This window comes from Mustela putorius, unplaced genomic scaffold, assembly GCF_011764305.1.
Source record: "Mustela putorius furo isolate JIRA1106 unplaced genomic scaffold, ASM1176430v1.1 tig00003836_pilon_pilon_pilon, whole genome shotgun sequence".
Classification (NCBI taxonomy): Eukaryota; Metazoa; Chordata; class Mammalia; order Carnivora; family Mustelidae; genus Mustela; species Mustela putorius.
Window position 1 is genome coordinate 112017 of NW_025421989.1, and position 13579 is coordinate 125595.

Here is a 13579-nt window from a genome sequence, read left to right on the forward strand (position 1 = left end):
CCACGCTGCGGGAGACCGCCACGCTGTGGAGACCGTCACGCTGCAGGAGACCGTCTCGCTGCAGGACACCGCCACGCTGCGGGAGACTGCCATGCTGCCTTCCCCAGCGGTCAGCGCCCACGTCGTGGGGGCCCGTACCAGAACGGCACCTGTCCCCGGCCGCCGTCAGCATGTTGGATCTTTGCTGATCTCACGGTGCTGGTTTCCGCCCGCAGCTCCCTCAGGCCGGTGACCTGAGCCCCTTCCCGGGGCGGACGGTCCCAGCGCGCAGGTGTTCTGGGCAGGAGTCCTTCCTCTTTCGTGGGTCATTTTTGTTGGCTTCGTTGTTTTCTCGTCGCGTTTCCAGAGCCCTTTGTAGAACGTCGGTAAAAGTCGTGGAACAGAGGACGTCCTCGGCGAGCATTTTCTACCAGACAGCGGCATGTCTGCTCATTCCGGTTTTCTTAAAAAGGTTTCACTTATTTATTCGGGACCGAGAGAGCGCGCGAGAACAAGCAGGGGGCCGGGCAGAGGGAGAAGCAGGCTCCCCGAGCGGACGGCCTGGCGCCGGGCTCGATCCCAGGACTCTGGCCTCGTGACCCGAGCCAAAGGCAGATGCTTCACCCGCCGAGCCAGCGAGGGCCCCTTCATTCTGTTAATAGTGTCTTTTATTTGTCGTTTTGGTTTTTGTTATTACTATTTTTTATTTCTTTAAATATTTTCTTTATTTACAGAGAGAGACACAGCGGGAAAAGGAACAGAAGCAGGGGGAGTGAGAGGGGGAAGCAGGCTCCTGCTGAGCAGAGAGCCCGACGCGGGGCTCGATCCCAGGACCCTGGGACCGTGACCCGAGCCGAAGGCAGAGGCTTAACCCACTGAGCCCCCAGGCGCCCCGGGTTCGCTACTGTTTTTGAGCACATTATAGTCTATCCCTCAGGTTTGTTTTTATTTTATTTCGGTTTTTTCAAAGTCTATTTATTTGACAGAGACACAGCGAGAGAGGGAGCACAAGCAGGGGGAGCGGGACAGGGACAGGCAGGCCTCCCGCCGGTCAGGAGCCCGACGCGGGACTCCAGCCCAGGACCCCGGGATCTCGACCCGAGCTGCGGACAGACGCTTAACTCGATGGAGCCGCCCAGGTGCCCCTCTTTGCACGTTTACAAAATGGCAGCTGGACCGTGTCTATGTGCTGCTGCTTCTGGGCTCTGTCCCGTTCCCCTGGTCTGTGGGACCGTGCTTTTGCCAGTAGAACGCAGTCTCCGGGCCTGCAGCTTTGGACGCAGGTCTGGGGTGCGATTGTGTGGACGCTGCAGCCTCGGGGTCTTTGGACACGGCGTGGCCTGTCCCCGTTCATTCCTGCCCGTGCAAATGTTACAGCCAGCTTGCGCGTTCTAGAAAAGCGGTGCCGGGGAGGCCCTTGGGGTCTTGCCGACTCTGTAGGGGACGCGGGGCTGTGTTCCCGTCTCACCGCTCGGGCATCTTCCTGTCCATGAACACGGGACGTTCCTGTCCATGAACACGGGACGCCTCCCAGGGACCTGTGTCGTCCTGAATTCTTCCCGCCGCGTGTCGTGCTTTTCGTCACGTGCGTCTTCCACGGTCTGGGTCCAGCCAGTCCCTGCGTAGTTCACTGGGCGTGACGCCCCCGTCCGTGGGGACGCCTTTCCAGACCCTCACGACGCTGTGTGGACACGCCGCGGATTGCGGCGCGTTGACGTGGCCCCTGCCCCTTCACCTGTATCGCCCCCCCCGTCGTGGGTGTGTGTGTGTGTGTGTGTGTGCACGCGCGCGTGCGCGGCTAGACTTGTTCGGGTTCTACATCAAAACTACAGCATCTGCCCAGGAGTGTGGCTCTTTGCAGTCCCGTGTGGACGGTTTTCTCTTTCCGCCTTGCTCCGTCGGCCTGGCCCGTGTCCCTGCCTCCGGGGCCGCGTACTGTCGACGTGCACACGCCAACGCGCTTGCCTTGTCCGTCCTCGGAGAAGCCGCTTGCCGCCGCGCAGCCTGCAGCACGGGCTTCGCCTGCAGCACGGGCTTCGCCTGCAGCACGGGCTTCTCGTCGACGGCTTAGTCGCACGGACGGCTCTTCCTCTGCGCTGCTGCTTGCGTGTGCGAACCACGACAGGCCGTTGAATTCCGTCCGTCTTTCTGAACCCGTCGAGTGGGTCCGTGACGTTTTCCCTTCGTGCTGTGGATGTGGTGCCGTCGCGGACCCGTTTTGTGTGCGGACGCGACCTTCCCAGGCCAGAAGGACGTCCCGCTTGGCGTGGCGTGCCCTCGGCCCACGAGCCGCCGAGCGCCGTTGCCGGGTTCTGTTGCCGGTGTTGGCGCCCGTGTCCGTGAGGCATGTTGTCCGGAGGGTCCTGGCACGGTCTCTCTCTCTGGCTCTGGACCAGGGCATCGCTGGCTTCCTGGGATGAGTGGGAAGCGGTCCCTCCGCCCCAGTGTGTGGAAGAGTTGAGAAGCGTTGGGGTGAGTCCCCTGAAAGTGGGGTCGACACAATGGTCGGATTAAAATGGCAGAATTCCTCCGAGCGCCCGACGTTCAGGGCCTCTCCTGTCAGGGGCTTTGACTCCGGATCCAGTCTCCCCCGAGTTCCGGGCGTGTGCAAATGTCCGACTTGGGTCCGACTTCCTGTCGCCGGCGTTCGTGTTTCTGGAGAGGGAGCGTTTCGGCCCGGCCGTCCCGTGTCTCCGTCTGCCGTTGGCCGCGGACAGTCTTCTAACGCTGCTTCTGGGGCATCCGGAGCGATGCCCCCTGTCCGTTCCCGGGTCCGTAGTCAGCGCCTTCCCTCTTGTGCGTGGTCCGGCGGAGCTCAAGCTTTCTGATTCTGTTACGCTTCAGAAGAGCCATCGGGGTTTCGTGGCTCGTCTCGGCTTCCTCTCCTCTGTCGTGGTCCTCTCAGTCCTGTTTCCTTCCGACGGCCGTGCCTCTGCCAGCTTTGGGTTCAGTCTGCCCTTCCTCTTGCTCCTCGAGGTGTGAGCTTGCTCTGGGGTCTGTCTTGGCTTCAGGTCAGCACTTAGAGCTGCGCGTGTCCCAGGAGCCCTGCTTCACTTGTACCCGTGTCGTGTTTTCTTTCTTATTTGTTCGTCGGTATTTGTTCATGGTCCGTGCGGCTTTTCTTTTCTGATCCGCTACTTCTTGTTGAAAAACATTTTACGTATTTATTGACTTATTTGAGGTGGGAGAGAGAGAAGGAGCAGGGGACGGGCTGAGGATGAAACAGACTCCCAGGAAGCAGCAGCCCAACGTGGGGCTCGACCCCACGACTCCGGGACCGTGACCTGAGCCGAAGGAGACTTAAGGGACTGAGCCGCCCACGCGCCCGAGATCCAGTGATTCTTTCACGGGATGTGTTTGAACTTCCGCCGTTTTAGGACTTTTCCAGTGTTTGGTCTGTTGCCGATTGGGGACTTCCCAGCACCGCGGTCAGACGGGATCCCGTGAAATCTGTGCAGACGTGAGGGCTCGCGTGTCGTCCGTGCTGGGGAGCGTCCTGCGTGCTCAGGAGGGGAAGGCGGGTGCCGTGGCGGGCGGAGGCTTCCGTCACCGCGTCCTCGTGGGTTTGTCACGTCCTTTCTGTCCTCACGCGCCGCCTGTCTGGCTCCGCTGTCCCGTACGGAGCGTGGGGTAGGGAAGTGCCGGCTGCCCTAGCCTGGCCCGCCGTCTCCCTTGCGTTCCGTGAACACGGTATAGCTCAGTGGTTCTGAACGTCTTGTTTGATTTTGGTTTTTTTTAGTTTTCAGTACGCAGACGCTGCCCGTTTTTTGTTGGATTGATAACTTTTTCATTTGTGAGGAGCCCTTGTGGTCGGTGCGGTTTCGGTGTTTCCTACTGTCCGTGTCCGGTTTCTCATCGCGTGTTTATAGACATAGGATTGACTTGGTTACGCGGACCGGGTATTCGGTGGCCTGGCTTGTTCATTCACGAGAGTTTGAGGACATAGTTTGGTACGTCTTGTGGGATTTCCTGTGTAGCCGATGGCGTGGTTCTCCAACTGAGCTAACCTTATGCGCCCGTTCCCCCGGTGGTGACTTTCCTGTCCTGGTCCTGTTTGTCCCACAGAGCAGCGTCTCCAGAATACTGCGGGATCGTAGTAGTCAGGCCTGCCCCGTTCTGGGCCCGTGCGGACGCAGGTGTGGGAGAAACACCCGCCCTGGGTACGGAAGGAGACTCTTGCCGGCGCGTCCTACCGCCGCGGGAGGTGCGGGCGCCCCACGGAGCGCGCGACGCCTGCGACCCCTGCTTGTCTCCTCAGCCCCCGAGAACGGGCTAAACTCTGAGACGGCGAAAGGCGCGTTCTGCAGCATCGTGTCGGCCAGGAAACGGGGGCCGTGTAGATCCTGGCAGGTGAAGGAAAGACAAAACCAGTGCGTGCTGCGTCCCGGGGACGACAGGGACCAAGAGCCCAACTTGAGGCTTTCGTACTCGCAGTTGTCACGGACTCACGAAAGAGTCTGCGAGAACAGGACACGGCGAGCGCTTCCCTTTCAGGCCGACGCCTCCCGTCCGCGTCAGGCTGCGCGTACGTTCTCTTGCTGTCTCTGTGAACGTGTCCCTTTGCGATCCTGTCTTCCCGAAGACGCGGGAGAGCGCGTTCCTGAGGCAAGGTCTTTCCTGGCACACGTGTCCGTGTGCGGCTCCTCCGTGCGGGACCCGGTGGGTGTTGCCGTGGCGTTCTCGGTGGCCGTGAGCCAGCCTGGGCTAGCGTGTTCTCGGTGATGAACATAGTGTCATGGAGGCCCACGGTGCAGGGGTGCGGTGCTGCGTGGGCACGGGTCCTGCACACCCGCCATGGCCCTCGAGGACGCACAGTGTCCGCACGCCCTGGTGGGTCACACTTGAGTGGACGGGAGGGAGCCTTGGGTCTGGGGGGTCGTGGCCCTGGTTCTCTCACGGCGTCCGTTGCTGGTCCTCCTGACGTGGCCGCGACCCGCTAGGGAAGGTCGCGCTGTTCCTGGGCCAAGCGCTCTCGAGGGACCCTCAGGCTCCACCGTCTGTGTGTGTGGTCCCAGGTTCTGCCAGCCCCGGGTCTCACTGTCTCAGTGATCCTGGGTCCCGCCCTCTTTGCACATGACTGCGGGTTCTCCCGTGGCCCCTTGTTCGGCTGTGTGTACCTTTGACCCCTGGTTTGGGGCTACACTCCTTGTTCCCCGCGAGGCTGTGCTGGTTTCCGTCCTGCTTCTGATGAGCCCCAGGCACCGCCCGCCGCTAAGGACAGGGAGACCTGGTCACCTGTCCCGGGGGACTGACTTCCCCCAACCGTGCCGGTCACCGGCCTGAGCTCCCCATCTCCGTTCTGGGCTCTGATCGGTGGGGGCGGGTGATGGATCCCGCATAGCCCTGAGACACAGCCCTTGGGATGGGCTTCACAGCGGCTTTCTGTCCCCTGGACTCTGGTGGTGCGTGGCCGTGGCTGCAGCACGTGGACTGGGTGTGTCAGGGTGGGGCGGGGACATGGTCCGGCACACGGACGGGGACGCAGGTGCAGGGGAGGCCGCTGCGGCGTAGGAGCGCTGGGCTGAGGACCCGGCGGGCGTCGGCAGGTCCTGCCGGGGTCTCTGTCCTGCGGCAGCAGTGCGTGTCGTGGGGTCCCTCCTCCGCGCCTCGGGCTCTGGTGGTGACCGGCATTCGGAGCGGCCGCTTGCCGGCCGTGCTGCCTTCGTCCCGCGCTGCCGGGGTCCCGTCGTTCGCTCGGCCTCCGGCGGCCAGCGCTTCCGGCTCGTCACATCCCACTGTCTGATTGCAGGTGCAGGAGGGACCCTCGGGGGGCCGGGAGGCCGGCGGGAGCGGACCCCGGCGACGAGGGCGGCGTCCGTGCAGGAGGCTGCGGAACCAGGCTGGCCAGTTCGTCTCCGTGGTGACCGTCTTCGAGGTGATGGCCAGCAGGAGGCGCTCCACCCTGGTCCTGACCCCTGCTGGGAGGGCCGCTCGGGCTGGGGGACCGAGACGGGCTCCTCCACATCAGGCCGGGCACGGGCCAGCTCGCACGTGGGTCCTGGAGGCCTTCCTCCCTCCACGGCCTGCCCGTCCCACCCCAAGTCCACTGGGACCCCACGGGACCACCAGGGCCCTCCCCTCCCCGTCCTGAGACGCCGTGTCCCATCCTGGTCCCGAGACACCGTGTCCCTGCCCCGTCCCGAGACACCGCATCATCTCTGTCCTGACACGCGGCGTCCCCTCGCCACGCACAGACACGGCACCCGCCTCCTAGTGTCGGGCTCCGTGTCCCCCCCTGCGCCATGGCGTCGAAGCCTCCCGCCTGGGGGGGAAGGTCTGTCCCCTGCTCTTCCTTCCGGGGGTGCCCCTTCCAGGGGGGAAGCCCAGCTCCCCGCCCATTGTCTCGGGTGACCAGGAACATCTTCTGGCGGTAGCAGGGGGAGCCCTGTGGAGCCCAGATCTGTGGGGTACGGAGGCCATGAAGACGTGGTGGGGAGGGGCACGCACCCGTGTGCCGTGGGGTCTCTCCTGTGTGGCCCCCGTTCCCGTCAACCCTGTTGGACTGGACAGTGCCCCGTGTACCGGCCCAGGGCCACGTCCTGGCCCATCTCTCGGGCTTCCGGGGCGGGGTGCAGCCCCATCACAGCCTCCTTTGATTTTAGGCACAGGGAACGCCCTCGGGGGGCCAGGATGCCAGCGGACCCAGCACCCGCCGGCGAGGACGGCCGCCGCGGAAGCACCGCAGGAAGAAAGTGGCCATCGCCACGGAGGTGACCCTCTTTGAGATGGTCGCCCTGGGGAAGAACTCCGTGCAGGTAGTGCCCGCGGAGGGGGGCTGTGGCAGGGCAGGCATGGTGGGCGGCAGACAAGAGGCCCTCCTGTTGCGGCTTCTCCACGGCCACACGGAGGCCAGAGGCCAGGTGTCCCGGCAGAGTCACGGCTGTACCCACCGCGGCCTTGTGCTGCCTCACCGTCCAGCTGTCACGTACGCCCATTGCTGGTGCGTGCCCGTCCCGTGTGTGATCAGACATGCGTGTACGCATCCACGAGTGCTCTCTGCTGCCCGTCCACAGCTGACCGCACACACGTGCTCACCGCTGCCCATCCCACACACCTGATGACACACACACACACACACACACACACCGCTGCCTGTCACACACATCTGATCACACGTACTTACCGCTGCCCGTCACGTACCTGATCGCACACACGTGCATTACTTCCCGTCACACACATTTAATCACACACGTGGTCACCACTGCCCGTCCCACACCTGATGGAACGCACACCGCTGCCCGGCCCACGCGCCTGCTCGCACACGCACGTACACAAACGAGTGCGCACTGATGCCCCCAGACGTACCTCATCTCACACGTAGACACGGGCTCGCGCAATTCACCTCACACATGCACACGGACGAGGGCTCACCACCGCCCGTCGCACGCACCTGGTCACACGCACGCTTGCACACAAGGGCTCCCCGCGGGGTCCGACGCATGATCTCACGTGTCCTCACGCTGGCCGGCCCACACCCCCCATCACACGGGTGCTCACCTCTGGCTTTTGCCCCAGCAGACGGCCGTCGAGGAGTGGGTGCGGTCCTACAAGGAGGACCGGGAGCTGGCCTTGCTGGACCTCATCAGCTTCTTTGTCCAGTGCTGTGGCTGTGAAGGTGAGCCGGGCTCCTGGACGCTCGCGGGCGCCACCCCACGAGGCCCGCTGGGCCTGCCCGTCCTGTCCACGCAGGGTTGTAAGAGAGACTGGGCGGCCGGGCTTTTCCAGAGGCTTTTTTAGGGAGGAGACTTGCCTCTGCGAGCGCTGTGACCTCAGAGCAAAGGCTGACTGCCCGAGCAGAGGTCCGTCCTCGTCCTGACCCCAGGACCTCAGGATGTGACCTCGTAGAGGAGGACCTTTGTAGGCGTGAGCAGTGAGGTGGTCTTCGGGTGGCCCTAGTCCTGTGAGACTCGGTCCTCGTAAGAGCAGGGACACGGGGGCCTGAGGGGTTCAGTCTCTGAAGCCTCTGAAGCTCGTGTTCGGCTCAGGTCATGATCTCTGGGTTCCGGGATCACGCCGCAAGTCAGGTCCGCGCTCCGCGGGCGTCTGCCCGACACTCCTGCTGCCTTTCCTCCTGCTGCTCCTGCTCCTGCTCGCTGTGTCTCTAAAATAACTACATAAAATCTCAGAGGAAAAGAGGAGGGACAGACACAGAGGAGAAGCCACGTGAGGACGGAGGCACAGATGGGGGGGACGTGGCCACCAGCCTAGGGACGCCCGGAGCCCCAGGGGTGGGAAGAGGCAGGAAGGTCCCTGCCCGGGAAGCTCAGCTGTCTCCCAGTTGGGGGTCGGTGTGCGTGGGCTTTGCCAGAGGGCCACACTGTGGTCCGTGGCAGTTCCGTGCCTCCTGCCTGGCGCCCATGGAACGGCTGCGCGCTCCCCCAGCCATGTGCAGGGGGGGACGAAACTCTCAGCGCGTGAGGATCCCTCGGGGGAGAGCGTGAGGATTATAGCGGGGAAGTGCCAACCCCCGTGGCCACACGCGTGGACGTGAGCCTCACGGTGCTCGGGGAGACATGCAGATGCCTGGGGCCACATGGGCTGTGCACGAAATGTCCAGGACGGCATGTCCGCGGGCAGGCGGGGCCTCCGTGCTTCCTGGGGCCGCGGAAATGAGAGGGGACCACCCACGTGGGGGGGGTGGAGGCTGTGGCGACCGGCGACCACGGCATGTGTCTGCACCACGGAGGTCCGTACCGTGAGGGAGCCGGCGTACTGGGTCCCTGTCCGTCCGCCGTCGGCACCAGCAACCAGCCAGGGTCTCCCCTCCCTCCGGACCCTGACGCAGCATCTGTGGGGACAGGACCTGCCTCCGGAGAAGGTCCAGTGGTGTCCGGCCGGGCGCCCTGAGGGTGCGTCACGGAAGCCCCGTGGCGACAGACACGCAGGGCACGGTGCCTGCGGACCCCAGCCGCCAAGGCTGCGTTCAGCGGCTTTGCCGTCCTCTCTGGGGGACGAGGCGGCGAGCCCCGGGACGAGGCGGGTTGGCTTGAAGCGCGTCTCCTTCTTCCTGTCACAGGGATGGTGACGGCCGAGTTGTACCAGAGCAACGAAGGCAAGAACGTGGTGCACAAAATGACAGAGAAGTTTGACCAGGTGGGACGGGCTCCGTGCACTCCGGGAGCCTGGGGCCTGAGGTCGGTGCCCTGGACCCGCCGGGCCCGTGGGTCTGCCGTCAGGCGGGGGTGGGGGTGGCACGAGCTGAGGCGTCTCCATCTCCCGGCCAGAAGCCGTCCTCCTGTGCTTGCCCGCGAGGAGAGGCTGCCCGGGGCTTCGCGGGCAGGACCACGTTTCTTTATAAAGAAACCCGTGAACCTGAATCAAAGGTGGGACTCTCTGTCCTGCCCGGAAAAATGTGGCTATAAAACGGTACTCAGGTGGCCGCCGTGGAAGGGAAGACACAGGGCGAGGCTGGCGGGTGCCCAGACACGGCCTGTGCCCATCCTGAACTCCTCCCCGCGGTGGGAGGACCGTGGTCCTGAACTCGGTGCTCACCGTGTTCCTGTGCTCGGGCTCTGGTGCACGCAGGGTCCTGCGCAGGCCAGTCGCACTCGGCCGGCTTCCAGCTCCGGGTCCGGGAGCCACCGTGCTCGGGGCGGCGTCTGTGCGGCTCTTCTGTCCCGGGCACACACGATTTCAGGAACACTTTGTATACACGTGATTCCCGTCAAGTAAAGGTCCGTGTCGTGGCCGTGGAGTGTTCCATCGCATGTGTGTGCATGCCTCACGTCCCCATTCTGCTTCAGACAGCGTTCCGGTGGGTTTCGGGCTCGGTCTGTGTGTGGCCGTGGACGTGTGTGTCTGTGGGTCCAACTGCACGTGGCCCCGTGTTTGCGTGTGACAAAGGGTCCGAGTGTGTGCTCGTTCTGCTTCGTGCGGTGACGCCGACGTGTTCTCACGGCCTCTCCACGTGTGTGTTAGGTTGTGGGTCCGCACCCCCGTCCGTGTCCGATGCCGCGTCCGTTTTGCTAGTCTCCTCATCGTGCGCACGGTTCAGGGCCGCGGGCTGCCAGGGAGCTCACGCCTCGTTGCACAGAAAGGCGGTTTTCTCTGGTTTGTGACGCTGTTTCCGTTGTGGTAAAGGACCCCCAGCTTACAATTTGCTGTCTCAACCCTCTCGAGCGCACAGCTCAGGGGCACCGAGTGCATTCACGCTGTTGTGGAACGGTCTCCACCTTCCGGCTCCAGAACGTTCCATCTGCGCAGCACGAAGCTCTGTCCTCACCAGACACTGTCCCCATCCGCGTCCCCCAGCCCCAGGCCCACCGTCTACTGTCTGTCTGTGTGGATGGGGCTCCCTACGGACCCCGTGGACGTGGAGTCGGGCAGGGCTGGTCCTTCTGGGTCCGGCTGATGTCCTCCAGGCCCAGCCACGTCCCCGGGTGCAGCACGTCCTTCCTCTTCAAGGCTGTGACCTCGGCCACGGTGCGTGTGGCTCGCACGTTGCTGACGGACTCACGTGAACAGACGTGATACCTACCAAACTTCTCACAGCCTCAAATACTTAATAAGTGTCTCCAGAAAGTCTTGGGAATCAAGTCCGTGAACGGTGACTTTTTCCTCTAACTTTGTTTGTAACAACGTCCAAGCTAAGGAAAGGGGGGACACAGAAACCGCTCCCGTGTTCAGCCGCTAGTGCTCTCCCGGCTTCACTCTGCCCATCCGTGCCTGCACGTGTGCCTCTGTGCTGTGCCTGCACACGCGTGTGCGCGGTCCATGTGAGCGAGCCAATGCACGTGTGCGCTGTCTTTCTCTTAGGCCCCATGCATGCGCGTGTGCCTCGGCTGTGCATGCGTGTGTATGTGGTCCATGTGAGCGGGTGATTACACGCGTGTGTGCTCTTTCTCTTATCCCCCGTGGACACGCATGTGCCTCGGTGCTGTGCTTGCACACGTGTGTATAGGGTACGCACGAGTGAGCGATTGCACGTGTATGCACTCCCTTCCCCTTTCCACACGCATGCACGTGTGCTTCTGTGCTGTGCTTGCACACGTCTGTGCACGGCACGGGAGCGAGAGCATGCGTGCACACGTGTGCTGTCTGCAATTACCCCCCCATGCACGCACGCCTGTCTCTGCCTCGCACGCACCCGCGTGTATACTCTGCACCTGAGTGAGCGAGGGCCTTGTGCCTGTGCACGTGGGCGTGTGTGTGCAGGTCCGTGCGTGTGCACACGTGTGTCTGCCCCTCTGTGCGTGTCCACAGTCACTTGCGAGGGGCCGCAGACTGACCCGGGCCCTGGCTGAGTCTGGTGCGTGACAGTGAGCACGCCCGTGTGACCGTGGTGCTGTCCTTTCTCTGCACTCCGAGCTGCCGGAGGACAGCGTCCGTGTGGGGTCAGCACATATCACCATGCCTGTCTCCGCAATGTCTGTCCCATTCTGTTTCTGTCCCATGCAGGGTCCAGCTAAGGACGCCACGGGCCACTTAGCTGTCTGTCCCAGAGCTCTCTGGAAGCCCGCGCGTTCGGCATGTGGGAGAGCCCAGGCCCGTAGTGGAGGAGGACGCCTCTCCTTGCTTATGGCCTCAGTGTCCCTGAACGTAGCTCCTTCCTGGGGAGCACTCAGCACGGCTGACTCCGTTGGGCCTCTTTCCTCAGAGAGCCCCCAATGCCAGATCGGGGTCCCATTCAGTCTCCCCCACCTCAGGAGCAGCACTGGGGGCTTTGCCGACCCCCGGACACGTAGAGAAATGCTACAGCGTGCAGGGCCCACCGCGGGAGGGGTGACACGCACGGCCATGGCGCTGGCCATAGGGAGCCATGGCCGCGGAGCATGAGAGGCTCCGACGCTCCCGAGTCCTCTGTGCGGACTGGGGTGTCTGTGCCATGGCGTCTCCCCGTTCTGGACTCTAGAGATGACACAGTGCATGCTCAAGTGTCATTTGAGTCCACGAAGGGGCCGAGGGCCACAGAGAGTCTGTCCGCGCCCACACGAGGGCATGGACGTAGGGGTGTCCGTGGGCTGTTTCTGTAGGGGTAGACCCTTCGTGCTGTTGGCTGCTCAGAACCACCCCCCCCACCGGCACCCCCCACGGGCCTCGGCCTCTGGGATCCGCCAGGGGAGGTGGACCGGCTCCGGTGCCCGTCCTGCTGGGACCCGCCGCGGGTCTGGGGACGAAGGACTTCACCGGCACATCTCGTCTGTCCCTGCAGGAGACCGGGCTGTATTACAAGAAGTTTCTGGCGTACCCCTGGATCCTGACCATCATGTGGCCCGAGAAACTGGTAACACACATTCCGGAGTTTACGCATGGGGTAGTTCTGTGTGGTTTCCCAGCCCGCCGGAGGCCGGCGAAGCCCCGGGTTAGTTCCTGGGCCGTTCTCAGCATGGGGTGGGCGTCTTGATCACCACCAAGGGGCTGCGGCCACATGCCCGGCTCCCACGAGAGCCGCACTGAGCTGGCCCTGGGGACAGGGTTCTGCCGGCACCGGGTGGGCAGACCTCACCGTGTCCAGCCTGCAGTGAGGCAGGGTTCGACCAGACCTGACCCCGTTCTGTCCACACTGAGTGCAGTAGAGCTTCCCGGTCTTGTCCACAGCAGGATAGGACTTGAGCACTCAGTCCACGCTGGGGGCACTTGGGTCCCACGGCATGCTGCTTCAGATGAGAGCACCGGGCTCTGCACTGCGGGACCTGTAGGCCTGACCTGTCCTGCAGAAGTGAGTTCATCCAGTGAGTTCTGTCTACACTGGGACATTTAGACTGGAGCAAGTTCTGTCTACACTGGCACGTTTAGACCTGACAGTGTTCCTTCTATCCTGTGTTACGGGAACTGAATTTTCTGTCTGCATTGGCACATGTAGGCGTGATCATGTTTTGTCTATACCGTGCCATGGAGTCCTAATGTGTTCTGTCTACACTGACACATGTAGACCAGAGTGTTTTGTCTACACTGGGACATTTAGACCAGAACATGTTCTGTCTACACTGACACATGTAGACCAGAGTGTTTTGTCTACACTGGCACATTTAGACAAGATCCTATTCTGTCTACACTGTGTCATGGAGATCTGTGTTGCATCTCCATTGGGACATTTAGACCGGATTATGTTTCATCTACACTGGCTTGTTTAGACCTGACTGTGTTTTGTCTACACTGGCACATTTAGACAAGATCCTATTCTGTCTTCACTGTGTCATAGAGACCTGTGTTCTGTCTACACTGGCATATTTAGACAAGATCCTATTCTGTCTACACTGTGTCATGGAGATCTGTGTTGCGTTTCCATTGGGACATTTAGACCGGATTATGTTTCATCTACACCGGCTTGTTTAGACCTGGTCGTGTTCTGTCTTCACTGTGTCATGGAGACCTGTGTTCCGTCTATAGTCGCACATCAGACCTGACCGTGTTCTGTCTGCACGGGTGGGATCTTGTCCCACCTACACTGGCACATTTAGACCCAACCGTGCTCTCTGTAGTCTCTGCTGTAGTGTGCGTGTTGTCGTCATGGGCACTGTTGATATGACCCAACCAGTCAGGGCTTCTGTGACCGTCGGTGTCGGGGTGGAGAAGGGTGTTGTGGGGCACCGTGTGGCTGGTCTGTGACCCAGAAAGTGCAGGTGTCCTGTGGGCTGGAGATCCACCTGGTGCCCTCCCA

The 13579-nt window shown here is 62.5% G+C and overlaps 1 protein-coding gene across 1 annotated transcript in view; it reads left to right on the forward strand.

Annotated features, from left to right (window-relative positions):
* LOC101675162 (cohesin subunit SA-2) overlaps positions 1-13579 on the forward strand; it is a 51739-nt gene that overhangs the window by 4970 nt on the left and 33190 nt on the right. The window contains exons 3-7 of the mRNA XM_045089233.1: positions 5729-5854; positions 6582-6734; positions 7495-7594; positions 8996-9072; positions 12131-12202. Of these exons, the coding sequence (XP_044945168.1) occupies positions 6705-6734; positions 7495-7594; positions 8996-9072; positions 12131-12202 (279 nt within the window). The 5' untranslated portion in view covers positions 5729-5854; positions 6582-6704. The remainder of the gene's footprint in view (positions 1-5728; positions 5855-6581; positions 6735-7494; positions 7595-8995; positions 9073-12130; positions 12203-13579) is intronic.